Genomic DNA, 26,599 nt, shown 5'->3' with positions numbered 1-26,599 from the left:
GCAGGGTGGCCCGAAAAAGAAAAACTTTCACCATCATTCACTCCATCACTGTCTTGCCAGAAGGGTGCTTTACACTACAGTTTTTAAACTGCAACATTAACACCCCTCCTTCAGAGTGCAGGCACTGTGCTTCCCATCTCCAGGACTTAAGTCTGACCTGCCGATTTCCCTGAACCCCTTCATAAATGTTACTTTGCTCACACTCCAACAGCACGTCAAGTATTAAAAACCATTTGTCTCCATTCACTCCTATCAAACACGCTCACGCATGCCTGCTGGAAGTCCAAGCCCCTCGCACACAAAACCTCCTTTACCCCCTCCCTCCAACCTTTCCTAGGCCGTAGGTAGTAGGTTGGTAGACAGCAGCCACCCAGGGAAGTACTACTGTCCTGCCAGATGACTGTGAAACAGAAACCTGTAACTGTTTTGCATGATGATAGGATTGCTGGTTTCTTTTTCTGTCTCATAAACACGCTAGATAACAGGGATACAGTGGACCCCCGCATACCGTTGGCCTTACATAACGTTAAATCCGCATACCGCTACATTTTATCGCCAAGATTTTGCCTCGCATACCGCTAAAAAAAACGCTCAACGCTGTTCGTCTGAGACGCGTCTATGTGCGGCCTGAGCCACGCTCACATGTTCCACTGGTGGCATCGTTTACCAACCAGCCTCCGTGGTAACATCCAAGCATACAATCGGAACATTTTGTATTATTACAGTGTTTTTGGTGATTTTATCTGCAAAATAAGTGACCATGGGCCCCAAGAAAGCTTCTAGTGCCAACCCTACAGCAATAAGGGTGAGAATTACTATAGAGATGAAGAAAAAGATCACTGATAAGTATGAAAGTGGAGTGCGTGTCTCCGAGCTGGCCAGGTTGTATAATAAACCCCAATCAACCATCGCTACTATTGGTGGTACAGCTGCTGCTGCTGCTGTACCACCGTCAGCTGCTGCTGCTGCTGCTGCACTGTCAGCTGCTGCTGCTGCTGTAGCACCGTCAGCTGCTGCTGTAGTACCGTCTGCTGCTGCTGTAGCATCGTCTGCTGCTGCTGTAGCATCATCTGCTGCTGCTGTACCACTGTCAGCTGCTGCTGCTGTTGTACCACCGTCAGCTGCTGCTGCTGCTGTAGTACCGTCTGCTGCTGCTGTAGCATCGTCTGCTGCTGCTGTAGCATCGTCTGCTGCTGCTGTAGCACTGTCAGCTGCTGCTGCTGTTGTACCACCGTCAGCTGCTGCTGCTGCTGCTGTAGTACCGTCTGCTGCTGCTGTAGCATCGTCTGCTGCTGCTGTAGCATCGTCTGCTGCTGCTGTAGCACTGTCAGCTGCTGCTGCTGCTGCTGCTGCTGTAGCACTGTTGTTGGTGTGGCTTATTGAGAATACCAAGAAACAATTAACCCCAGAGGATTTTCCACCCAGGATAACCCAAAAAAGTCAGTGTCATCGAAGACTGTCTAACTTATTTCCATTGGGGTCCTTAATCTTGTCTCCCAGGATGCAACCCACACCAGTCGACTAACACCCAGGTGAACAGGGAAAAATGTCTGGAACTAGTGCTCATATTGGTGAATTTAAAGCCAGCAAAGGTTGGTTTGAGAGATTTAAGAATCGTAGTGGCATACACAGTGTGATAAGGCCTGTTCTGGAAGAAAATGCCAAACAGGACCTACAGTACTCAGGAGGAAAAGGCACTCCCAGGACACAGTGTCTCATCAGTCATTGCTGCATCTTCAATAAAGGTAAGTGTCATTTATTCTTCATTTAGTAGAGTAGTACATGCACAATATATATTGTGCATGTACTACTCTACTATTGTGCATGTATCCTTCTCTTTGTGTGTAGGAAAATGTATATTTCATGTGGTAAAATTTTTTTTTCATACTTTTGGGTGTCTTGCACGGATTAATTTGATTTCCATTATTTCTTATGGGGAAAATTCATTCGCATAACGATAATTTCGCATAACAATGAGCTCTCTTGCACGGATTAATATCGCTATGCGGGGGTCCACTGTATCTTGCTACTCCTACTTACACTTTGATCACACTTCACAGACACGCACATGCATATATATATACATACATATAGGTTTTTCTCCTTTTTCTAAATAGCTCTTGTTCTTCTTTATTTCTTCTATTGTCCATGGGGAAGTGGAAAAGAATCTTTCCTCCGTAAGCCATGCGTGTCGTATGAGGCGACTAAAATGCCGGGAGCAATGGGCTAGTAACCCCTTCTCCTGTAGACATTTACTAAAAAAGAGAAGTTAACTTTATGCCTGCCCATAATGCTCTGCATACAAGGGACTTTGGCATGTTACACTTAATTACTGTATTCCTTTGTACTTCTCTGTATCATGTTCAAATTAATAAATAAATAAATTAATTAATTTGGACATGATACATAGATGTACAAAGAAATACAATGGTTAAGTGTAACATGCCAAAAGCCCCTTGTATGCAGAGCATTATGGGCAGGCTTAACCCTTTGACTGTTTCGGTCGTTTATATACGTCTTACAAGGTACCGTGTTTGACGTATTACACTCATAAATTCTAGCGGCTTCAAATCAAGCAGGAGAAAGCTGGTAGGCCCACATGTGAGAGAATGGGTCTGTGTGGTCAGTGTGCACCATAAAAAAAAATCCTGGAGCATGCAGTGCATAATTAGAAAAAAAACTCCGACTTTTTTTTTTTTTTTTTTTTTTTAATTAAAATGCTGACTTTGTGGTCTATTTTCGTATAGTATTTATGATTGTATTCTCGTTTTCTTGGTCTCATTTGATAGAATGGAAAATATGTTATAGAAATAAAGGTGATTTTGATTGATTTTACTATAAAAAAGAACCTGGAAATGGAGCTCAAATTAGGGAAAATGTTTGATTTTTGCCAATGTTCAAAAGTAAACAAATAATGTCATTGTCCAATAAATGTCCAAGTAGCCATTCTAATATGCAGTCATGAATGGGTTGACATTATTTGTACAATTATTACAGTATTTCAGTAGTCTGCATAACAGTAAATCTTCTATTTTTTATTTGAATAAAAATTCATAATAGAAAGCAAGAGTAATATCAGAGGGGCTTGGAGACGTGACTGATGAACAAAGAAAATGTTATTTTAGAGCCAGGAATGTCTGCATTGTTCATTCTGGACCCTATTTTGAAATTATCATATTTTTTTAATTTTCGTGAAATTGACCAAATTGCAAATTTCTGACCATGTTATTGGGTAGTTGAAATTGGTAAATGGGCAGTTTCTTGTACTCAATCGATAGAAAAAATGGCGTTCTAAAGAAATAACTATGAGTTTGGTCAGCTGGAACAATGGAATTAGCTGAAAATAGGGCTCAAAGTGGGTGAAATCGCCGATTTGTAAATATCGCTGAGGTCGCTAACTTCACGAGAGCGTGATTCCGTCAGTTTTCCATCAAATTTCGTTTTTTTTTTCTTTGTCATTGCAATCGGGAAAAGATTTTCTTTGACTTCATAAGTTTTTTTTTTTTTTTTTTTTTTTTTTAAATTTTGCGACACCAGGAGACACCTCAGGATTGGGGGTTGCGACAGTCAAGGGGTTAAAATTAACATAAGATTAACTAAGCAATGATATATTCAGTGGTAAAAATTATAGTAAACAAATAATTAAGCACGAATGAGTATTTCAAAGACAGGTCGTGTAGTCATTTGCTGAGTTGCTGTGCATTCAGTAGAATACACACTTGCAACATCTGCCACATTGCTTCCCTATCCACCTTATCATATGCCTTTTCTAAATCCATAAATGCAATGAAAACTTACCTATCTTTATCTAAATACTGTTCTCATATATGCTTCAATGTAAACACTTGATTTACACATCCTCTATCCATTCTAATGCCTGCTTGTTCATTTGCAATCCTGCTGTCTGTCTTACCTCTTAATTCTTTCAATAATAACCCTACCATACACTTAACCTGGTTAGTGGGGCCTGTGCTAACCTCTCTGTGGTGTATAAATATACCTAGTTGGATGAATCTTATTGTAGCCAGCTTGCCCAGTGGCTTATGTGCTGGCCTAGAGTTTTACGACTCACTCGCCATGAGTTCAGTCCCCGCCAGTGCTATGGTTTATTTTCAATCTTGTCATTACAATTTCATGAGTCGTGATTATACCTGCTTTGAGAGGAGATATTATATTGGCTCAGATGTGGTCAATTAACCCTTAACCCTTAAATGATCCAAACGTATATAGTATACGTTTTTTCAACATCTGAAAGTATGTAAAAAAATGTAGATCTTCTTTTTTGTTTTACATTTGAAAACGTGTAAAAAAACTTTTATCTACATTTTTTTTTTTTTGTTACATTTGAAAATATGTTAAAAAAAGTAGATCTTTTGTAGCACTACGAATTTGAACGTCGATTTGTTTGGACCGTTTAAGGGTTAAACTGTCGAAATGTAGATACACTTTTGCCTGTGCAGCGCTCTGAATATTTTGAAAAATAAAAAATCGTTTTTTGTTTTTAAATTGAAGAGCGCATTTTTATAAATGGTATATGATGAAAAAAAAATTTTAGCATTAGTACTTACCAAGATACAGTGGACCCCCATCTTACAGTGGCATCACGTTACGCTAAATCCGCCATACGATACATTTTAATGCAAAATTTTTGCCTTGCTTCACGCTAAAAAAACTCGCTTTACGTGATTTGTCCGGGATGCGTCCCACGTGTGGCCTCAGCGCTAGTGTTTACAAGCCAGCCAGTGTGATCACATCTACGCATACATTTGGTATATTTCACATTATCCCAGTGTTTTTAGTGCTTGTAACTGCAAAATAAGTCACCATGGACCCCAAGAAAGCTTCTAGTACCATCCCTGTGGCAAAAAGGGTGAGAATTAGTATGGAATTGAAAAAAGAGATTAAGGAAATGTGTGCAAAGCGGGTTGAACTGCAAACCTTTACGGATGAAAATCACCCTGACACAGCTACTGCAAGCCGTGTTGGCAACCTGTACAATGACAATGTTATGGCCCATTTTAGGAAAGTCTTAAAGGAACGGGAGGTACAGAGCTCTGTGGACAGATTTGTTGTGTGACAGAGGTCCAGTGACTCTGGAGCTGGTCCTAGTGGCATTAAAAGAAGGGAAGTAACCCCGGAAAAGGACTTGCTACCTCAAGTCCTAATGGAAGGGAATTCCCCTTCTAAACAATAACAACTTCCACACTCTCCTCCTCCCATCCCATAAATCATCACCAGATCTTCAATAAAGGTAAGTGTCATGTATTCTATTCTTAGTAGAGTATTAACTGTGCATGTCTTCTTCAGTTTGTGTGTATTAAAATTAATATTTCATGTGGTAAAAAAAAAAAAAAATTCATACTTTGGGGTGTCAGGAACGGATTAATTTGATTTCCATTATTTCTTATGGGGAAAATAAATTCGTCTTACGATAATTTCGGCATGCGATGAGCTCTCAGGAATGAATTAATATCGTAAGGCGGGGGTCCACTGTATAAGCTCGCAAAGTTGGTGCTAAATGATGAGGTGTCGGCAACATGGAGCACTGCCGCTTGCATTTATCGTTTTTTTTTTTTTTCAATTCTTTTCTATTTTTTGTTGTTTTCATGTTATGATAATAATGTTTTGTTTCAGATCTTTTGATTTTATAGCCAATTTTTATTGAGACACAAATGTTTGGTACTGAATTAGTAATCATACTGTCACAAACACACATTTTCACACTGATAAATGAATTTGTACACCTGGTTCAATCACATACTATTATTTTCATATACACCTACCATCCGACTTACGACCAAGCTTGGTTCCGACCAACCAGTCGTAAGTCAAAATGGACGTAAGTCGAACCTTTGAAAATTGCCGACATACTGGGTAGGGCATAATGTCAAACTTTTCCTATATAAACTACCTACATAGTACTGTAATGTAATGTACAATCATTATTTCATTTTTTTACCATAATTTTCTTCTATTGTTATATTTTAATTATTTATTTACTGTATATAATGTATACATGGTAGTGAACTGTATTGTAAATTTTACATTGCATACAGTATCGCATTGCTGTTGGGCCGTGCGGACGTGCTGCGCAGTAGCTCCTGATTGAGTTGGCTTTTGCGCAGTGTTGACGTGTACTTAGCTCTGTGAAGACCTCTTTGCGCGCTCTCTACAAATTGAAGCAACATGCCCTCCATCGAGCAACTTTACCAACAGCTTAAGGAAGAATTGAGGATGGCGAAGTTGGAGATTCGGCGACTGACCAAGGAAAACAAGAAGATTCGTAGTAGTCCTCCTGTTTTGAGTCCTCAGGTCAAGAAGGGAAACTGGTCAGTGGCTAGACAGCAGGGAACGAAGTTGACGATCAAGAAGACAAATGGAAAGATAGAAACAATGAAGAAGAAAGAGACTGCCGTGGAAACTGTTGTGGAAACATCTAATACATTCTCAGTGCTACCCGACGAATGTGAGTCGACTACTGGGAACATCACGACGAACGACACCAAGGAAGGTAAGAATATTGTTGTTGTTGGGGATAGCCAAGTTAGGTATATGGATAGGGCGTTCTGCTTGAAGGACAGGAGTAGGAGACAGAGAGTTTGCTTTCCTGGGGCTGGGATGGAGGATATTGTTAGCCGTCTGGATGACATCATGAGAGGTAATGGGAGCAATCCTATTATCTGTCTCAGTGCTGGAGGCAACGATGTTGGCAGACGTAGGAGTGAAGACCTGATTAGCAGGTATAGGTCAGCAATAGAAATAATTAGGAGTAAGGGTGGGAACCCTGTCATATGTGGTATTTTGCCAAGGAGAGGAGTTGGAAATGAATGGTTGTCCAGGGCAATTGGTGTCAATTGCTGGCTGGACAAATACTGTAAGGAAAATGCGGTAACATTCATTGACAACTGGGACCTCTTCTATGGCAGAAATGACATGTATGCCAGGGATGGGGTTCACTTATCTAGGTCTGGGGTGGTAGCACTGGCAACTGCAGTGGAGGGAGCAGTTAGGACTTTAAACTAGGAATAGTTAGTGGTATGGGTTTTGGCAGGAAAACAGTGAAGTCCCAGTGTAGTAATATTACGAGTTCTAGGGGAACTAGTAATAAGCAGAACGAGGTAGATATTGAAAAGCCAGGGACTTTGGGTGATAAGGACAGTAATAGGTTTAGTAGAAAAACAGAAATGAGCAGGAAGGGTAAAGAGAAAGGAGAGTCTTTCAATGTTTATTATGCTAATTGCCGTAGTGCTAGGAATAAGATGGACGAGTTGAGATTAGTTGCTAGTGCAGGTAACATTGATGTATTTGCCTTAACTGAGACGTGGTTTAATTCAAAAAGTCGGGACATGCCTGCGGAATGTTATATTCAGGGTTTTAAATTGTTCCAAGTAGATAGAAGTATCAGGAAGGGGGGTGGGGTGGCATTGTATGTCCGAGATCGCTTGAACTGTTGCATAAAAACGGGTATTAAGTCTGAAGTAACACATACAGAGTCTGTTTGGATAGAATTTTCAGAGGGGCATGAAAAACTGATTTTAGGAGTGATATACCGTCCCCCAAACTTAGATAGGGACCAAGGGAGACTACTATGGGAGGAAATTGTTAAGGCCACAAGGCACGATAACGTAGTAATTCTAGGAGACTTTAACTTTAGTCATATTGATTGGAATTTCTTGACTGGGAATTTAGAATCATACGACTTCTTAGAAGTAATTCAGGATTGTTTTTTGAAGCAGTTTGTGACAGAACCTACAAGGGGAAATAACCTGCTTGCCTTAGTTATGGCAAACAATGAATCCCTTGTTAATAATTTAGAAATTTCAGAGGAACTGGGTGCTATCAACCACAAATCAATTACATTTAGCATTGAATGGAAGTACGATAGTAGCGATAACTCAGTAACAGTCCTAGATTTTCGCTTAGCAGATTACGATGGGCTTAGAGAACACTTATCATCTGTTGACTGGGGTAACGAAGTGAGATATCAATATGACAGTTTTCTGAACACTATACATGCTGCTCAAAGAACGTTTATCCCATATAAAGAAATTAGATCAAATAGAAATGACCCAAAATGGATGAATAATAGGCTCAAATATCTACTAGGGCATAAGAAAGGAATTTATAGGCGTATCAAAAGAGGTGAGGGTCATCTTATGAATCAGTATATTGACATTAAGAGGGACATTAAAAAGGGGATAAGAAAAGCTAAAAGGGACTATGAAATTAAAGTTGCTAGGGATTCTAAACTAACCCAAAAAGTTTTTTCCAGGTCTATAGAACAAAAGTTAGAGATAAGATAGGTCCCCTTAAAAATACCTATGGGCACCTTACTGACAAAGATAATGAAATGTGCTCGATTTTTAATAATTATTTTCTCTCAGTTTTTACACAGGAAGACACTAACAATATTCCAGTAATTAATTTTTATAGTGGGCTAGAAGATAAATTATGTAACATCACAGTCACTAGTGAAATGGTTGTGAAGCAGATAGACAGACTGAAGCAAAATAAGTCACCGGGTCCTGATGAGGTTTTTTCAAGGGTTCTTAAGGAATGCAAAATGGAACTCTGTGAACCATTAACTAATATTTTTAATTTATCTCTTCAAACAGGTGTAGTGTCTGATATGTGGAAGATGGCTAATGTAATTCCTATTTTTAAAACAGGGGACAAGTCGTTACCGTCAAATTACCGCCCAATAAGCCTGACCTCAATTGTAGGCAAATTACTAGAGTCAATTATAGCTGAGATTATAAGAAGCCATCTCGATAAGCATAGCTTGATTAATGATACTCAGCATGGATTCACAAGAGGCCGGTCTTGTCTAACTAATTTATTAACTTTCTTCAGTAAAGCTTTTGAGGCTGTTGACCACGATAAAGAATTTGATATTATTTACTTAGATTTTAGTAAGGCTTTTGATAGAGTTCCGCACCATAGACTGTTAAAGAAAGTGGCAGCTCATGGCATTGGGGGAAAAGTGCTCTCGTGGATCGAGTCATGGCTCACTGACAGGAAGCAGAGAGTGTCCATAAATGGGGTTAAATCCGAGTGGGGATCTGTAACAAGTGGCGTTCCACAGGGATCAGTCTTGGACCTGTTGTTGTTTATAATATATATCAATGATCTTGATGAGGGAATTACTAGTGATATGAGCAAATTCGCCGATGACACAAATATAGGTAGGATAATTGATTCAAACGTAGATGTTATGGAACTTCAGGAGGATTTAAACAAACTCTATTCTTGGTCAGAAAAGTGGCAGATGCAGTTCAATGTAGATAAATGCAAGGTTCTGAAGCTTGGGAGTGCCCATAACCCTAGTACTTATAAGTTAAATGATGTAGAACTTAGCCATACAGATTGCGAAAAGGACTTGGGGGTTATGGTGAGCAGCAACCTTAAACCAAGACAGCAATGCCTAAGCGTACATAATAAGGCAAATAGATTACTGGGATTTATATCAAGAAGTGTAAGCAACAGAAGTCCAGAGGTCATACTGCAGCTTTATACATCATTAGTAAGGCCTCACCTAGATTATGCAGCTCAGTTCTGGTCTCCATATTACAGAATGGACATAAATTCGTTAGAAAACATTCAGTGTAGGATGACTAAATTAATACATAGCATTAGAAATCTTCCTTATGAAGAAAGATTGAAGACTCTTAAGTTACATTCACTTGTTAGACGAAGAATGAGGGGAGACCTGATCGAAGTGTATAAGTGGAAAATAGGTATTAATAAAGGGGATATTAATAAGGTCTTGAGGATGTCTCTCCAAGAGAGAACCCGCAGTAATGGATTTAAATTAGATAAGTTTAGATTTAGAAAGGACATAGGAAAGTATTGGTTTGGAAATAGGTTAGTAGATGAGTGGAACAGTCTACCTAGTTGGGTTATTGAGGCTGGGACTTTGGGTAGTTTCAAATTTAGGTTGGATAAGTACATGAGTGGGAGGGGTTGGATTTGAGTGGGACTTTCACATCAGAGCTTATTTCTTGGGTGGCATTGAAAATTGGGTTGGGCAAATGTTTTGTTAGTGGGATGAATTGTAAAGGACCTGCCTAGTATGGGCCAACAGGCCACCTGCAGTGTTCCTCATTTCTTATGTTCTTATGTTACTATTATCTTTATGTATTGTCGACACAGTGGAATGGGAGAATACCACTGGTAGTGTCATCCTGCCAGAATGTTGTGTAACCTATACCCTAAGTAAAGAGAAACAACTCTGGAACATGTGTAATACATAGCTGGCTGGCTGGCTGGGTGGGTGGGTGGGTGGGAGGCCGGGTGGGTGATTGGCTGACTGAATGTGGCTCTCTCTCTCTCTCTCTCTCTCTCTCTCTCTCTCTCTCTCTCTCTCTCTCTCTCTCTCTCTCTCTCTCTCTCTCTCTCTCTCTCTCTCTCTCTCTCTCTCTCTCTCTCTCTGTATCTCTCTCTCTCTCTCTGTATCTCTCTTTCTCTCACAGGTACATGTAAGTAAAGTTATCATACATAGTATAAATTACCTAGGATAACCCAAATAATCCAGACAAAGTGCTATACAGTGGATCTGTGCTCCAGTGCCCTAAATTAATAATATTAATAATAATTATTATTAATTATAAGCCAGCCCGTAATGCTATGCATATAAGTGGCTTTGGCATGCTGCTCTTATCTGTATTTTTTTTGTACCTCTGTATGTATGCTAAAATTTCTAAATAAATAAATAAATAAATAAATACATATGTACTAATATTAATAATATTATTATTATTAAACTATAATATAATAATCGTGTCCACTCATTACTTACCTTAAAATATCTGTAGTCTTAATGTAGAGTGAGAGGTGAGTAAACAAGATTAAATGAATAAACGAATGAGTGTGTAGAAGGTTGGCGAGTTATGTTAACAAACGTTGTTGTTGTTGTTACCAGCCCGGACACGAATGATTCCTGTTCACTCTGTCAAGCCGACCAGAAAAACATCTCATATTTGTTAATTTATATGTTTATATGTTATGTAGCATGCTTATTATATAATTTTGAAAAAGAAATCATAGATGGATTAAGCAAAATGTCTTTATCAACGTTTTATGCACATTTAATGCACCTCAGTGATTATTATTGTGTTATTATCATTATTAATATGGCATCTTCAAGATCAATTACACTCTTAATGAGTGGCTCTGAGACAGACAAGCAGACAGAAAGACAGACAGACACAGGTAGACAGACAGACACTCAGGTAGACAGACACACAGGTAGACAGACACACAGGTAGACAGACACAGAGGTAGACAGAAAGACACACAGGTAGACAGGAAGACACACACAGGTAGACAGACACACAGGTAGACATAAAGACAGACACACAGGTAGACAGAAAGACAGACACACAGGTAGACAGAAAGACAGGCACATGGGTAGACAGAAAGACAGACACACAGGTAGACAGACAGATAGACACACACAGATACACAGATATATAGGCAGACAGATAGACGGGTTATGTGCAACAGTGAAAACAAATAGAGAGTTCGAGAGTAAGAGCCTTTCTTGCCACAGACTTCATCTTAGGGGCCATGATGAAATTTACTGTCCAGTTAGTACAGTTAATACAGTATGATGCTGCTGATAGGACAGGGTTACTCAAACTGATGCTGCCTGCATGACGCATTGCCGCTGCGAGTATTGTCAAATATTGTACAGTGGTGTGCATCAGCCGGCCCAGCCCAGCTGCCAGATGCACGGTCGTATGTCGAGCAGGTCGTAAGTCGGATGGTAGGTGTATATACAAGGTATTTACAAGTCCCATTTATATTTCTAGAAGTCCACCACTGTATGGTACTCCAAGAAGCATGGATTCATACAGAGTGCCACCCCACATTGCTGACACATGTATCGTGTGTCTTTTTGCACTCGGGGGTCGCTGTTTAGTGTAAGCACACACAACACACTTTTTCTGAGAGTTCTTCTTTTTTGGAGTAGATGGTAATGGTACCAGGCAGTGACAGTTAGGGATTATTCGGTCGGGCACTTCCCCCTCTTCTTGTGGAGCGACAGGTCACTGTTGTGGAGTGACAGGTCGCTGTGGAGTGACAGGTGTAGGTGTGGTACCATACTTTTTTGCTATCTGCTTGATGATATTGAGGGTGAATTCTGCATATCATTGTCGCTTCCCAGTCTTTATTTCATACATGTTGAAGGCATTGAGCATTGCAATGTCTAAAAGGTGGAAAAAAAGTTTTATATACCACTTGCGACTCCTACACACACAGTCAACAAACCCTATCATCATGTCACACTTGTCGACTAATTGCATATTGTTTGTATAGTCGATGATAGCAGCTAGCTTTACAATAGGTTCATTGTTGAACCTGCTCAATCTGTCTGTACCATCTTGTTTCTGTGGATGGTTGACAGCAACGTCACATCCCGTTTGTCATGCCACGTCAGTGCCATGATGTCATTGGCATGAAACAATTCTACTAGACTTCCTCCAGTGAACCTTGGCATGTGTTTTCTACTTCTCACTGTTCCACATATATCAGTATTGTTCACACGTAAGAAATCTGTGAGCATAGGGCTTATATACCAGTTGTCTGTGTACAATGTATGACCTTTGCCAAGGTATGGCCCCATCATCTTGCAAACAACATCCCCAGAAATGCCCAACATGTGCCTGGTATCGCTGAGTGTATTTTTCCCTGTGTAGATAATAACATCCAACACAAGACCAGTCTCACAGTCACACATAACAAAGAGTTTTATACCAAAGCGATTACGTTTGCTTGGTATATATTGTTTGAATGACAGTCGTCCCTTGAACAGAACTAAGGACTCGTTGACAACAATGTTCTTGAATGGATAAAAGTAGGCACTGAATTTTTGCTTCAGATACATAAACAATTCCCTGATTTTGTATAAGAGGTCATTTCTGTTTGGCGTATTCCTGTCTGAGAAGTGCAACATTCGTAGCAACAGTGTGAATCTGTTGCAGGGAAAGAGGTCACGGAAAACTGGAGGGCTGATGAAGTGGTCTGTGGACCAGTAGTGTGCTATATTGTTCTTATAGGTGTGTGGCATAAGCATGACAGTGCCAAGGAATAAATACATTTCAGCCACAGTTCTATCTTTCCTCCTGTGCAACCGTGAAGACTCTGAAACATCTGTGTGGTCCATTGTATACTGGTAGTACATGTTGGTCTGGGTAACAGTTAGGTTCATTATCGGCTCATCAAAGTATAATTGAAAATAGTCTAACTCTGTAGACTCATTTGTGATGGGACAGTGTGGCATGATGCCACTTCCACTGGCATCAAAATTGAAAGGATGTGGTACAAATGGTGCACTTTCTGTCCAGTTCCATTCGCAGTCACATGGTGCAGGGTAGACCTGTGGCATGGGGCGTGAGGGATCAGGAGGGGGGACAGGAGTGGAGGCAGCACGTGGTTGAGAGGGTGCCGGGCGGTCCTTTGTCTGCCCACCCACTGCGCCACGAGGTCCAGGCACCATGCCACCCCCCCCCCCTTCCTCCATCCCAGCATATTCACCTTCATTATCATTATCAGTGGCTGGGGTTTTGGATCGTGACCTGCCACGACCCTTGCCACCGACTACATATGGCACACTGCCTGAACGTAGGTTACGACGCCTAAAAGTACGTTTCACTGAGGAAAAATGATAATCACTTTCACTCGACGAATCGTCTATCGGCATAAAATCGATTTCATCATCGTCACTTATATCACTTTCACTATCACCATAATGCATGGAAAATGATAATTTCCTCTTGCGGAATTGCCTTTGGGAAGTAACCCTAGCAACCCCAGTGATATTGGGCTGAGGGTCTGTTGTGGCCACATTGGCCACCTCAGAAGTGCTGGGCTGAGGGTCTGGTATGGCCACACTATCCACACTGGCCACCTCAGAGGTCATGGGCTGCGGGTCTGTTGTGGCCAAACTGGCCACATTAGCCACACTGGCCACCTCAGAAGTGCTGGGCTGATGGTCTGATATGGCCACACTGTCCACACTATCCACACTGGCCACCCCAGAGGTCATGGCCTGAGGGTCATCTGGGTTATCAACAAAAGTTTCACTAATTCCTTGATCTTTAGAGGCTATACCAGAGTCAAAACCACTAAACTCGCGTTCTGTATCACTTTCCGGGAATAGTAGAGTGTTAATACGCCGAGGTGTCAGTGAATCACAGGGGTTTGCCATGATGTTGACCCAAGATGGAGCTGAAACTAACTGGTGTTACCACGCGGTACCCCAGTGTCCCCGATTTTTTTCATAGTGCGAAATAACTGATGGAACCGGGTAACTGATTGCCGGATTTGTGATGGCGGACCTGTACAATATTAAGACTAGGTATCAAATTTAGCACCTGATATTGCACATATTGCTGACATAAACTGTTAACATTAAACAATATTGTTTAGTTCTAGACTAAACAATACAGTAAACATGTAGAAAATTTAAATGACTATGAGGTAGTGTTGATATGAAGATAAAAATTCTAATATCTTCTATAAAGGCAAAGTTAGTAGTGGGGTACTGGATAGTCTATAAATTTTTGAGTTAAAAATTAATACACAGTTTAATGATCCCCTTGTCACTCCCAGCATAATTAATTTTCCTCTGGGAGGCACTGCATTGAGAGGATCTCTAATACAAGAAAAACTTAGAACCATGCAACACTTGAGACAGATTTACTAATAAAGACCTACTATGCTCTTAGTGTCTGTATTTACCGAGTTATGTTTGTAGAGGTTAAGTTTCAGCTCCTGACCCTGATTTCCAGACTACTTTGGTTGGCATCAGTGATTTCTAGTATTACTGTTGTTTATGTTGCCCAGTGAGTGTTCCTCTTGTAGGACAAAGTTAACACCTGGAGATGAGAAAGAGTGTTGCTTGTATTCACAGTAATTAGTAAACACAGGTCATTATGTAGCCAGATGGTCCTGGAATAATGCTGAGTACCATACTGTAGGTGGCATAAGGAATGGTCTGGTTTGGGCATGGATGTTGGTGAGGGGATGGTAGGTGAGGTGCAGAATAGCCGATCACTCAGTGGTGGGCAGTTTTAAAATTTGATTCCTTATTTGTTCTACCATGTGTTTTAGTGAGTTGTTGCACATTTATTAAATATTTAATTACTTTTGAGACCATGTTAAATTCTGCACTTAATGAGGACCTACTACATTCCATATTTGTATACATTATACTATCAAAGATACAGTACTATGTTCCACAATCAGCTCTCCTTGCACTGCATCATTCATTCATCTACCCTTATCACATATGAAATTTGTGCATAGGGATCAACAACATTGAATCACCTAAGACCACTAATAACCCAGCAAAAGGCTGCAGTCAAAATGATAACAAATTCCCACTCCCGAAAGCATACTCCACCAATATTCAAAAATCTAAATCTGCTCACCATAAAGAACATCCATACTTATTTATGTGCCTACTACATACATAGAACACTATACTCAAACATAAACCCTCCACTCAAACTTCTTCTCACCAACCTTAACAGGACACATGACCATAACACAAGACACAGATCTCTTTTTGATGTATCCCGTGTCCATATCACACTGTGTAAAAGCTCTATGCACATAAAGGGCCCCAAAATTTGGAATTCATTACCAGAAAATACTAAAGTAACCCAGTCTGAAAATCAATTCAAGACTCTTCTCAAAAGCCACTTACTCACCCTAGACTAAATACTCAATACTCACTTTTTAACTTTACCAAAAAATTTCCTAATTACCTAAATCTTAAAACTTCAAGAATAGACGCCCAAGTTCATACACTGACTAATAATACATAGTAGTACAAATACCTACCCAAAACAGTACTGACCCACACCCAACTGTAGCATTCTCATACCATAAACTACTTTCAGCAAATCACAATGTTATATCAACCATACCCCCGGCCGGGATTGAACCCGCGGTCATAGAGTCTCAAAACTCCAGCCCGTCGCGTTAGCCACTAGACCAGCTAGCCACAATAAGATTCATCCAACTAGGTATATTTCTACACCATAGGAAAGTTAGCACAGGCACCTCTGTGACCACAAGTGCAAGTTTTTACAGACGAATCTCCAGCTAGCATGGCCGTGACGAACTCTAGCTCAAGTCCCTTCACTGCCGTCAACATGACTCAATGTTGACGGCAGTGAAGGGACTTGAGCTAGAGTTCGTCACGGCCACGCTAGCTGGAGATTCGTCTGTAAAAACTTGCATTTGTGGTCACAGAGGTGCCTGTGCTAACTTTCCTATGGTGTAGAAATATACCTAGTTGGATGAATCTTATTGTGGCTAGCTGGTCTAGTGGCTAACGCGACGGGCTGGAGTTTTGAGACTCTATGACCGCGGGTTCAATCCCGGCCGGGGGTATGGTTTATTTGCAATCGTGTCATTACGATTTCTTGAGTCACAATGTTATATTTCCATAATATAATTTGAATATTTACTATTGAAACTATTGTACAACTTAAACTATGATAAATTCTTTAGTATTAAGTACATCAGTAAGCCATTAAATTAAGTCTGCCCGTAATGCCTAGGCACGGTAGAGGCTCTCTTTGCACTGCAACTCATTATTGTAAATACATAATCTCAATGTACTACTTGCAAAGAAATAAAATTGATTGATTGATTGAACAAATTCTGTTTGTGTACTTCTTTCCATGAATGAAATTGTTGCTCTAAGAGAATTACTATAACATATAGCTTCAACTTTCTAAACTATACTTAGATTCCTACCATAGAGATGTCAACATACTCCAATTAAAATATTTGTTTATTAAAAAACCTTGTAGAGAACTGTACATCCATTCCAGCTTCACAAATATATATATAAAAGTTAGTCACAATTATAAACTGTGCACTTAGGAATCAAGTAAGTTGTTATGATTGCTGATCCACAGCTACAAGTACATGTGACACAATCATCCACTATACTTACAAACAAATCGTTATGGTTTGTTTGTAAGCTGCAACACCTGGAACACCAGTCTCTCATAACTTGAGCCTACCATTATACATGGTTTTGGAAGATTTGCAGAGATTGCATTTATTTTCTTCTGTAAGCAAATACAGGGAAAGCCCTAGCATACAATTAAGTTATATTCCCAGTGCTTGTAAAACTTTGATTCATTGTAAGTTACCCCATTTGTACACATGGATGTTTAACCTGTATGTGTTTATGAGTTGAAGTTCTGTTGTTTAGTAGTTATTAACTGCTATTTTTCACAACAATTGAAATTATTCCTCAGAGAGCATCCGCCGTCACCGACACAGCATCCCAGGCCACCTCAGTTCCTACTTAACCTTCTTAGCTGGGTTACAGCAGAAGGCAGCTGCTGCAGCAGCTGCAGCTGTTCCGGTCTTCTCTACTGCTGTTATCTCAGGATCAACATCTGCTCCTGATCTACGGGACAATTTCTCAGCCCTTCCATTCTCTGCCAGTAAGCTGGGAGTCATGAACTATATTGTATTGCTTGTAAATGGTGATAGCTGACAAGCTGTAAAAAAGACACCTTTGCACTGTTAATGATATTTATTAAGGAAAATGTTTTGCCGTGAGTGGCTTCTTCAGTCTTAATCTGTACAGTCCTCAACTGTACAAAAATGTCTTTCCACACTAATGTATTGTTTTAATTTTATATTTAATTCTTTCCACATTTTTTGCATTATATATGAAATAATGCACTCAAAACTAAAAACCAATTTGGATATGAAACTGTAGGCAACATTTTAGTCCATTCTGGACCATTGTCAAGTCTGATGATGGTTTAGATCAGACCGAAACATGATGTACAGTTTTCTCTAAAATGGGTTAGTTGTGAATTATTCCAGCCATGGTATTGTGACTTGATAAATTAGACACATGTGTAACACTTGGGTATCTTTATTGTGGAAACAATAAAGATACCCAAGAATATATAGAACAGTTGAAAATCAGAAGAGTTTGAGGTAATCAGTCTCCCAGCCTGGAGTCAAAGTAATCAGTCCAGTATTTTTTATATGTGAAAAAATATAGATGTCTCAGCATGTATAACTAATTTCAGTAGTTATTTTTATGAATTAATCTCATTAATTATGCCACCAAAGTGGCTAGTTTATCGTGCATCCCATAATCCCATATCCACCCTGTGGATAGTAGCGCAGTAGCATATGGACACACAAGAGGCCTAGGAACTAGGCCTCAAAAAGGGTTACCTGGAGTAAATTTGGATTTATACATGTATCTACAATTGACTTATCTGTTGCAACCAAATTTAGGAAATTCACTTAATATATCTAGTATTTTATTTTCATTAATAATGTATCTTGACACATTACATAGTTTATTATACTTTCTATCTACATTGCTCAATAAGTGGACAATTAAACATATAGTGTTCAAGATAGTGACCATAGGGTTGACCACATATTTTGCATTTAGTTTGATTATCATCCGTGTGTCTGCCAAACTGCCAGAAATACTTGTAACCAAGTCTAAGCCTGGCCACTACAACATCAGTCAATCTGTTCACATTTCAAGTTGCTTCATAAATGTACGTATCTGCGTTCATGTTATAAAAATCATCCATTAATTCGTTTTTCCTGGATTTTTGAGTCTGTATCTGGCTTCTTAAGTGAGCATGTTGTTAGTCATTATGTGGGTCAAGAATCTTCAGGGATAACATAGAATCAGTAATAATCATAGAGTTAAGTTCAGTATCATAAGGTAACTTTAGTGCCATTAGGATGGCAAACAATTCAGTTTGCAATGTAGACATCCAGCTGTTAACCCTTTCAGGGTCTAGAGGCCCTCTCCTAAACTCGTTCTCAGGGTTGAAAATTTTTCGGAAAAAAAATAATTATTTTTAATTATGGAATGAGAGAGAATCTTTTCCTGATCATAATGACACCAAAAGTATGAAATTTGATGGAAAACTTACGGAATTATGCTCTCGCGAAGTTAGCAGTCTCGACGATGTTTACATATTGGTGATTTCACCTACTTTGAGCCCTATTTTCAGACAATTTCTGTGTACTAGTCGACAAAAATCATATTTATTTCGCTAGAACTCCATTTTTTCTATCGAATGAGTACAAGAAACCACCCATTTACCAATTTCAACTATCCAATAAAGTGGTTAGAAATTGGCAATTTTGCCAATTTCACACAAATTTCAGTCGATGCCAATTTCCAAATAGGGTCCAGAATAAACAAGATAGACATTCCTGGCACTAAAATAACAAGTTCTCTGTTCGTTAGTCATGTCCCCAGGCCCCTTTTATATTTCTTTTGCTTTCCACTTTGAATTTTTATTCTCACAAAAAATAGAAGATTTCCTGTTAGGCAGACTACTGCATTAGTGTAGAAATGGTACAAAATAATATCATCGCACTTGTGAAAGAATATTACTCACCAGTTGACGTATATTGGACACTTGGCATGATTTGCTTACTTTTGAACTTTGGTAAAAATCAAACATTTCTGCTACTTTGAGCTCAATTCAAGGTCCTTTTAATTGTGAAACCAATCAAAATCATCTCAATTTCTGTAATATGTCTTCCATTCTACAAAATGAGACCAGGAAAACTAGAATACAACCATAAATACCATATGAAAATAAACTGCAAAGTCGCTGTTTTAATCCAAAAACACGGTCAAAGTTTTTTTTTCTCATTACGCATTGTGTGCTGCAGGATTTTTTTTATACTGTGCACACTGACCACGTAGATCCAGTCTTTCATATGTAGGCCTACCAGCTTTCTCTCGCTAGATTTGAAGGCGCTAGAATTTAGGCGTTCTAGTACGTCAATAACCCTGGTGCGTAAGCCATACTAGTACGTCGAAAACCCTGAAAGGGTTAATTCTTATGCCAAACTCGACATAGTCCCTATCATTCTTTTGTAGGGAGGTAGCAACAGGAGCAGATGCAGCCCTGCTGGTTGACTCCTGATTAGATCCATCACTGTACATATATATAATTTATGATACATTATTACTAGTAGTTAAATAAAAAATTTCTTCTTGAGCAGTTGCCTTTGCAAGTGATTTAAGGAAGGGATTCCTAGTGCTGGGCTTCTTGGGCAGGGCTTGCAGGTATGTGATATTAACCCTTTCAGGGTCTAGACCCTGATCTGAAACTTGTCCACAGGGTCCAAGAATTTTCAAAAAAAAAAAAATTTTTTTTATTTTTTCTTATGAAATGGTAGAGAATCTTTTTTTAAGGTAATAAAACAAAAAGTATGAAATTTTATGGAAAATTGACGAAATTATGCTCACACGAATTTTGCTGCGTCAGCAATATTTACACATCGGTGATTTTGCCCACTTTGACTCCCATTTTAGGCCAATTACATTATTCCAGTCAACCAAATTCTTAGCTTTTTCACTAGTATTACTTCTATTTTATCGATTGAGCACAAGAAATCGCCCAGTCAACTGTTTCAACTACCCAATAAAGTGATTGAAAATTGGTAATTTTTTATATGCTGTCTCCATTGTTTACAGGTTGTTTGTATCGTTCTTGGTAGCAGGGAGTAATGATAAGGCTTTGGAAGCTTCTTACTTTATTTGTGATATCGTGGGTACACAGGCAGTGTGTTAAGTGCTCTAGCCCCAGAGGATCCATGCCCGCGAGGGAGAGAGGAGTGGCAGGTGTTAACTCTAGGTTACATTGGCGTTGAGTGAGGGCGAGGTAGGGTTGATGCGGCTGAACTGAATGGGCCTATAGATGGCAGCACAAGCATGGCGCAAAATATGAATTCAGCTGGCAGACAGCATAGGCTGTCTACATTAACTCGGCCACCACCACCATCATGGTCGTCCTTGACCATGACTGGTGGTAAAAAAAAAAACTTGGTCTCTCTCTCTCTCGTAGAAACAGGGCACAGACACAGAATAAAAACATATATACGTATATATATCCTAGATAGTAGGTTGGTAAACAGCAACTGCCCAGGGAGGTACTACCGTCCTACCAAGTGAGTGTACAACGAAAGCCTGTAATTGTTTTACATGATGGTAGGATTGCTGGTGTCTTTTGTCTATCTTATAAACATGCAAGAGTTCAGGTATGTCTTGCTACTTCTACTTGCATTTAGGTCACACTACACATACATGTACAAGCATATATATACACACACCCCTCTGGGTTTTCTTCTATTTTCTTTCTAGTTCTTGTTCTTGTTTATTTCTTCTTACCCCCATGGGGAAGTGGAACAGAATTCTTCCTCCATAAGCCATGCGTGTTGTAAGAGGCGACTAAAATGCCGGGAGCAAGGGGCTAGTAACCCCTTCTCCTGTATATATTACTAAATGTAAAAGGCGAAACTTTTGTTTTTCCTTTTAGGCCACCCCACCTCAATGGGATATGGATGGTGCGTTGAAAGAAAGAAAGAATATATATATATATATATATATATATATATATATATATATATATATATATATATATATATATATATATATTTTTTTTTTATTATTTTTTATTATCACACCGGCCGATTCCCACCAAGGCAGGGTGGCCCGAAAAAGAAAAACTTTCACCATCATTCACTCCATCACTGTCTTGCCAGAAGGGTGCTTTACACTACAGTTTTTAAACTGCAACATTAACACCCCTCCTTCAGAGTGCAGGCACTGTACTTCCCATCTCCAGGACTCAAGTCCGGCCTGCCGGTTTCCCTGAATCCCTTCATAAATGTTACTTTGCTCACACTCCAACAGCACGTCAAGTATTAAAAACCATTTGTCTCCATTCACTCCTATCAAACACGCTCAAGCATGCCTGCTGGAAGTCCAAGCCCCTCGCACACAAAACCTCCTTTACCCCCTCCCTCCAACCCTTCCTAGGCCGACCCCTACCCCGCCTTCCTTCCACTACAGACTGATACACTCTTGAAGTCATTCTGTTTCGCTCCATTCTCTCTACATGTCCGAACCACCTCAACAACCCTTCCTCAGCCCTCTGGACAACAGTTTTGGTAATCCCGCACCTCCTCCTAACTTCCAAACTACGAATTCTCTGCATTATATTCACACCACACATTGCCCTCAGACATGACATCTCCACTGCCTCCAGCCTTCTCCTCGCTGCAACATTCATCACCCACGCTTCACACCCATATAAGAGCGTTGGTAAAACTATACTCTCATACATTCCCCTCTTTGCCTCCAAGGACAAAGTTCTTTGTCTCCACAGACTCCTAAGTGCACCACTCACTCTTTTTCCCTCATCAATTCTATGATTCACCTCATCTTTCATAGACCCATCCGCTGACACGTCCACTCCCAAATATCTGAATACGTTCACCTCCTCCATACTCTCTCCCTCCAATCTGATATTCAATCTTTCATCACCTAATCTTTTTGTTATCCTCATAACCTTACTCTTTCCTGTATTCACCTTTAATTTTCTTCTTTTGCACACCCTACCAAATTCATCCACCAATCTCTGCAACTTCTCTTCAGAATCTCCCAAGAGCACAGTGTCATCAGCAAAGAGCAGCTGTGACAACTCCCACTTTGTGTGTGATTCTTTATCTTTTAACTCCACGCCTACTATATATATATATAAATATATATATATATATATATATATGTAATATATATATATATATATATATAGTGGACCCCCGCATAGCGATTACCTCCGAATGCGACCAATTATGTAAGTGTATTTATGTAAGTGCATTTGTACTTGTATGTTTGGGGGTCTGAAATGGACTAATCTACTTCACAATATTCCTTATGGGAATAAATTCGGTAAGTACTGGCACCTGAACATACTTATGGAGTGAAAAAATATCGTTAACCGGGGGTCCACTGTATATATATATATATATATGCAAGGAATTCGCGAGAGCATGCGAAATATACACAAACACTGATCTCTGGCTGAAGGAGACTCGAACCTACGAACCTTAGGACAAGGTACGCAGTGCTTTACCAATCTACCCACACTGGACCAATACCTTGGCGTGTAGCATGCGCTACACGTTTGATCCAAGGCAGCCAGCTTTCAGGTAGAAGGCTTACAGCTTTTCATCTCATCCCCTGCATGCATCAGCCTTACTTGTGATTTGAACAATGCAAGGAATTCGCGAGAGCATGCGAAATATACACAAACACTGATCTCTGGCTGAAGGAGACTCGAACCTACGAACCTTAGGACAAGGTACGCAGTGCTTTACCAATCTACCCACACTGGACCAATACCTTGGCGTGTAGCATGAGCTACACGTTTGATCCAAGGCAGCCAGCTTTCAGGGAGAAGGCTTACAGCTTTTCATCTCATCCCCTGCATGCATCAGCCTTACATGACAGTGTCTTCCATTGCAGACACTGCAAAGCTCCAGGCAGACATCAACCAAATCTTTCAGTGGGCTGCAGAAAACAATATGAAGTTCAACGATGAGAAATTTCAATTACTCAGATATGGTAAACATGAGGAAATTAAATCTTCATCAGAGTACAAAACAAATTCTGGCCACAAAATAGAGCGAAACACCAACGTCAAAGACCTGGGAGTGATCATGTCGGAGGATCTCACCTTCAAGGACCATAACATTGTATCAATCGCATCTGCTAGAAAAATGACAGGATGGATAATGAGAACCTTCAAAACTAGGGAGGCCAAGCCCATGATGACACTCTTCAGGTCACTTGTTCTATCTAGGCTGGAATATTGCTGCACACTAACAGCACCTTTCAAGGCAGGTGAAATTGCCGACCTAGAAAATGTACAGAGAACTTTCACGGCGCGCATAACGGAGATAAAACACCTCAATTATTGGGAGCGCTTGAGGTTCCTAAACCTGTATTCCCTGGAACGCAGGAGGGAGAGATACATGATTATATACACCTGGAAAATCCTAGAGGGACTAGTACCGAACTTGCACACGAAAATCACCCACTACGAAAGCAAAAGACTTGGCAGACGATGCACCATCCCCCCAATGAAAAGCAGGGGTGTCACTAGCACGTTAAGAGACCATACAATAAGTGTCAGGGGCCCGAGACTGTTCAACTGCCTCCCAGCACACATAAGGGGGATTACCAACAGACCCCTGGCAGTCTTCAAGCTGGCACTGGACAAGCACCTAAAGTCAGTTCCGGATCAGCCGGGCTGTGGCTCGTATGTTGGTTTGCGTGCAGCCAGCAGCAACAGCCTGGTTGATCAGGCTCTGATCCACCAGGAGGCCTGGTCTCAGACCGGGCCGCGGGGGCGTTGACCCCCGGAACTCTCTCCAGGTAAACTCCAGGTAAACTAGAGATTTGAACAATGCAAGGAATTCGCGAGAGCATACGAAATATACACAAACATTGATCTCTGGCTGAAGGAGACTCGAACCTACGAACCTTAGGACAAGGTACGCAGTGCTTTACCAATCTACCCACACTGGACCAATACCTTGGCATGTAGCATGAGCTACACGTTTGATCCAAGGCAGCCAGCTTTCAGGGAGAAGGCTTACAGCTTTTCATCTCATCCCCTGCATGCATCAGCCTTACTAGAGATTTGAACAATGCAAGGAATTCGCGAGAGCATGCGAAATATACACAAACATTGATCTCTGGCTGAAGGAGACTCGAACCTACGAACCTTAGGACAAGGTACGCAGTGCTTTACCAATCTACCCACACTGGACCAATACCTTGGCGTGTAGCATGAGCTACACGTTTGATCCAAGGCAGCCAGCTTTCAGGGAGAAGGCTTACAGCTTTTCATCTCATCCCCTGCATGCATCAGCCTTACTAGAGATTTGAACAATGCAAGGAATTCGCGAGAGCATGCGAAATATACACAAACACTGATCTCTGGCTGAAGGAGACTCGAACCTACGAACCTTAGGACAAGGTACGCAGTGCTTTACCAATCTACCCACACTGGACCAATACCTTGGCGTGTAGCATGAGCTACATGTTTGATCCAAGGCAGCCAGCTTTCAGGGAGAAGGCTTACAGCTTTTCATCTCATCCCCTGCATGCATCAGCCTTACTAGAGATTTGAACAATGCAAGGAATTCGCGAGAGCATGCGAAATATACACAAACACTGATCTCTGGCTGAAGGAGACTCGAACCTACGAACCTTAGGACAAGGTACGCAGTGCTTTACCAATCTACCCACACTGGACCAATACCTTGGCGTGTAGCATGAGCTACACGTTTGATCCAAGGCAGCCAGCTTTCAGGGAGAAGGCTTACAGCTTTTCATCTCATCCCCTGCATGCATCAGCCTTACTAGAGATTTGAACAATGCAAGGAATTCGCGAGAGCATGCGAAATATACACAAACACTGATCTCTGGCTGAAGGAGACTCGAACCTACGAACCTTAGGACAAGGTACGCAGTGCTTTACCAATCTTCCCACACTGGACCAATACCTTGGCGTGTAGCATGAGCACGTTTGGTCCAAGGCAGCCAGCTTTCAGGGAGAAGGCTTACAGCTTTTCATCTCATCCCCTGCATGCATCAGCCTTACTAGAGATTTGAACAATGCAAGGAATTTGCGAATTCCTTGCATTGTTCAAATCTCTAGTAAGGCTTGTTTCAGCTTGGTCAGGGTGGTGTTTCTCTACAAAAGCTTGCACCCTAGTCCACATTGCACACACCTCTTTAATCTGTCGTTTACTGCTACAGTACATTCATTACTAACCTTAAAATATTTGTATTCTTAATGTAGGGCAAGAGGTGAGTAGTATTTATTTGTAGGAAGTCAGTGTAGGTAGCAGTAGATGTAGGTACAGTACGCATATGTAGCCCCTCATCCTGGGCTACACAACACAGCTATATTACAATACACAGCCATATTATTACAATACACAGCCATATTATTACAATACACAGCCATATTATTACCATGTTCACTGAGTTTAATCGTTTCTAACAACTACCTTTAGATACCATTATAAACAAAGGGAGAAGTAATGAATAATTCATGCCAAGAATTGTAAACAAACGCATATGAAGGGCGGTTACTGCACCAGTCACCAGATTCACAGTTTTCTCTAATGCTGCATCAGAGAAAATGTAATGTTTACTCTCCATCCCACTCTCCACTCGATAACATATAAACATTGCATGTTTATATGCTACATGATATGTAGCATGTTTCTTATATAATTTTGAAGAAAATACATTGGACCCCCACCTCACGATATTAATTTGTTCCTGAGAGCTCATCGTAAGCCGAAATTATCGTAAGGTGAATTAATTTTCCCCATAAGAAATAATGGAAATCAAATTAATCCATGCAAGACACCCCAAAGTATGAAAAAAAAATTTTTACCACATGAAATATTAATTTTAATACACACAAACTGAAGAAGACATGCACAGTTACTACTCTACTAAGAATAGAATACATGACACTTACCTTTATTGAAGATCTGGTGATGATTGATGGGATGGGAGGAGGGGAGAGTGTGGAAGTTATTATTGTTTAGAAGGGGAATCCCCTTCCATTAGGACTTGAGGTAGCACATCCTTTTCCAGGGTTACTTGCCTTCTTCTTTTAATGCCAGCAGGACCAGCTTGAGAGTCACTGGACCTCTGTCGCACAACAAATCTGTCCATAGA

The 26,599-nt window shown here is 40.4% G+C and overlaps 2 protein-coding genes across 19 annotated transcripts in view; one reads left to right on the top strand and one right to left on the bottom strand.

Moving 5' to 3' along the window:
- Window positions 1-26,599, top strand: part of l(1)G0196 (inositol hexakisphosphate and diphosphoinositol-pentakisphosphate kinase) — a 1,071,245-nt gene that overhangs the window by 1,029,119 nt on the left and 15,527 nt on the right. For all 18 annotated transcript variants that reach the window (XM_070103279.1, XM_070103273.1, XM_070103280.1 and 15 more), the window contains one exon: window positions 17,289-17,480. In XM_070103279.1, coding sequence (XP_069959380.1) covers window positions 17,289-17,480 — 192 coding nt within the window. The remainder of the gene's footprint in view (window positions 1-17,288; window positions 17,481-26,599) is intronic.
- LOC138855209 (piggyBac transposable element-derived protein 4-like) lies at window positions 12,071-13,514 on the bottom strand. Its single transcript, XM_070103291.1, has one exon. It carries the CDS (start codon window positions 13,499-13,501, stop codon window positions 12,368-12,370), a length of 1,134 nt encoding a protein of 377 aa, XP_069959392.1. The 5' UTR covers window positions 13,502-13,514; the 3' UTR covers window positions 12,071-12,367.

This window comes from Cherax quadricarinatus, chromosome 85 (genome assembly GCF_038502225.1).
Source record: "Cherax quadricarinatus isolate ZL_2023a chromosome 85, ASM3850222v1, whole genome shotgun sequence".
Lineage (NCBI taxonomy): Eukaryota > Metazoa > Arthropoda > Malacostraca > Decapoda > Parastacidae > Cherax > Cherax quadricarinatus.
This window is presented reverse-complemented; position numbering and strand designations above follow the sequence as displayed.